Raw genomic sequence first — 430 nt, 5'->3', positions numbered from 1 at the left:
ATATTTAAAATGATCAATTGGAGATTTTCTTTTTTTGGAAAATTAATCATTTCATTCAAAACAGGGAATAAAATTCCCTGTAGAAGTTACAATTATCCTTCTCATGCCAATCAAGGGTTACTTGCTGAAAATTTGGGTTAACCTGCAATTTACAAAATTTGTTGCTCTTCATAAATCTTTTGAGTTGAATTAGCAGTGATACAATCCAAATCCCCCCTCTTTCCAATGCATTAACTTAAAAGTCTGACAAAGATTGATTTTGTTTTCTGAAATTTCCATATAACTTTATATGGGCAGCTCACCTCTCTCGGGATTGTCGAGCTGAAGGTGTGTTGTGATGGCCTTTAGTTTACTTGAGCCGAGAGGGAGTTGAAGCCGACATGCACTCCCAACAGGTCCCTCTCTTGATCTTTTTGCGTGTCTTCTACGG

At 37.0% G+C, this 430-nt stretch overlaps 1 protein-coding gene across 1 annotated transcript in view; it reads left to right on the top strand.

The window, feature by feature from the left end:
- The window catches only part of LOC110421550 (major allergen Pru av 1-like), a 2,169-nt gene that overhangs the window by 1,601 nt on the left and 138 nt on the right, over positions 1–430 (top strand). Inside the window, exon 5 of the mRNA XM_021435154.1 lies at positions 298–327. Within this exon, the coding sequence (XP_021290829.1) occupies positions 298–327 (30 nt within the window). The remainder of the gene's footprint in view (positions 1–297; positions 328–430) is intronic.

Source organism: Theobroma umbraticum, unplaced genomic scaffold (genome assembly GCF_002168275.2).
Source record: "Theobroma umbraticum cultivar Fairchild unplaced genomic scaffold, ASM216827v3 scaffold_130.0, whole genome shotgun sequence".
Classification (NCBI taxonomy): domain Eukaryota; kingdom Viridiplantae; phylum Streptophyta; class Magnoliopsida; order Malvales; family Malvaceae; genus Theobroma; species Theobroma umbraticum.
The sequence above is the reverse complement of the archived record's forward strand: the minus strand, read 5'-3'. Positions and strand labels throughout refer to the sequence as shown.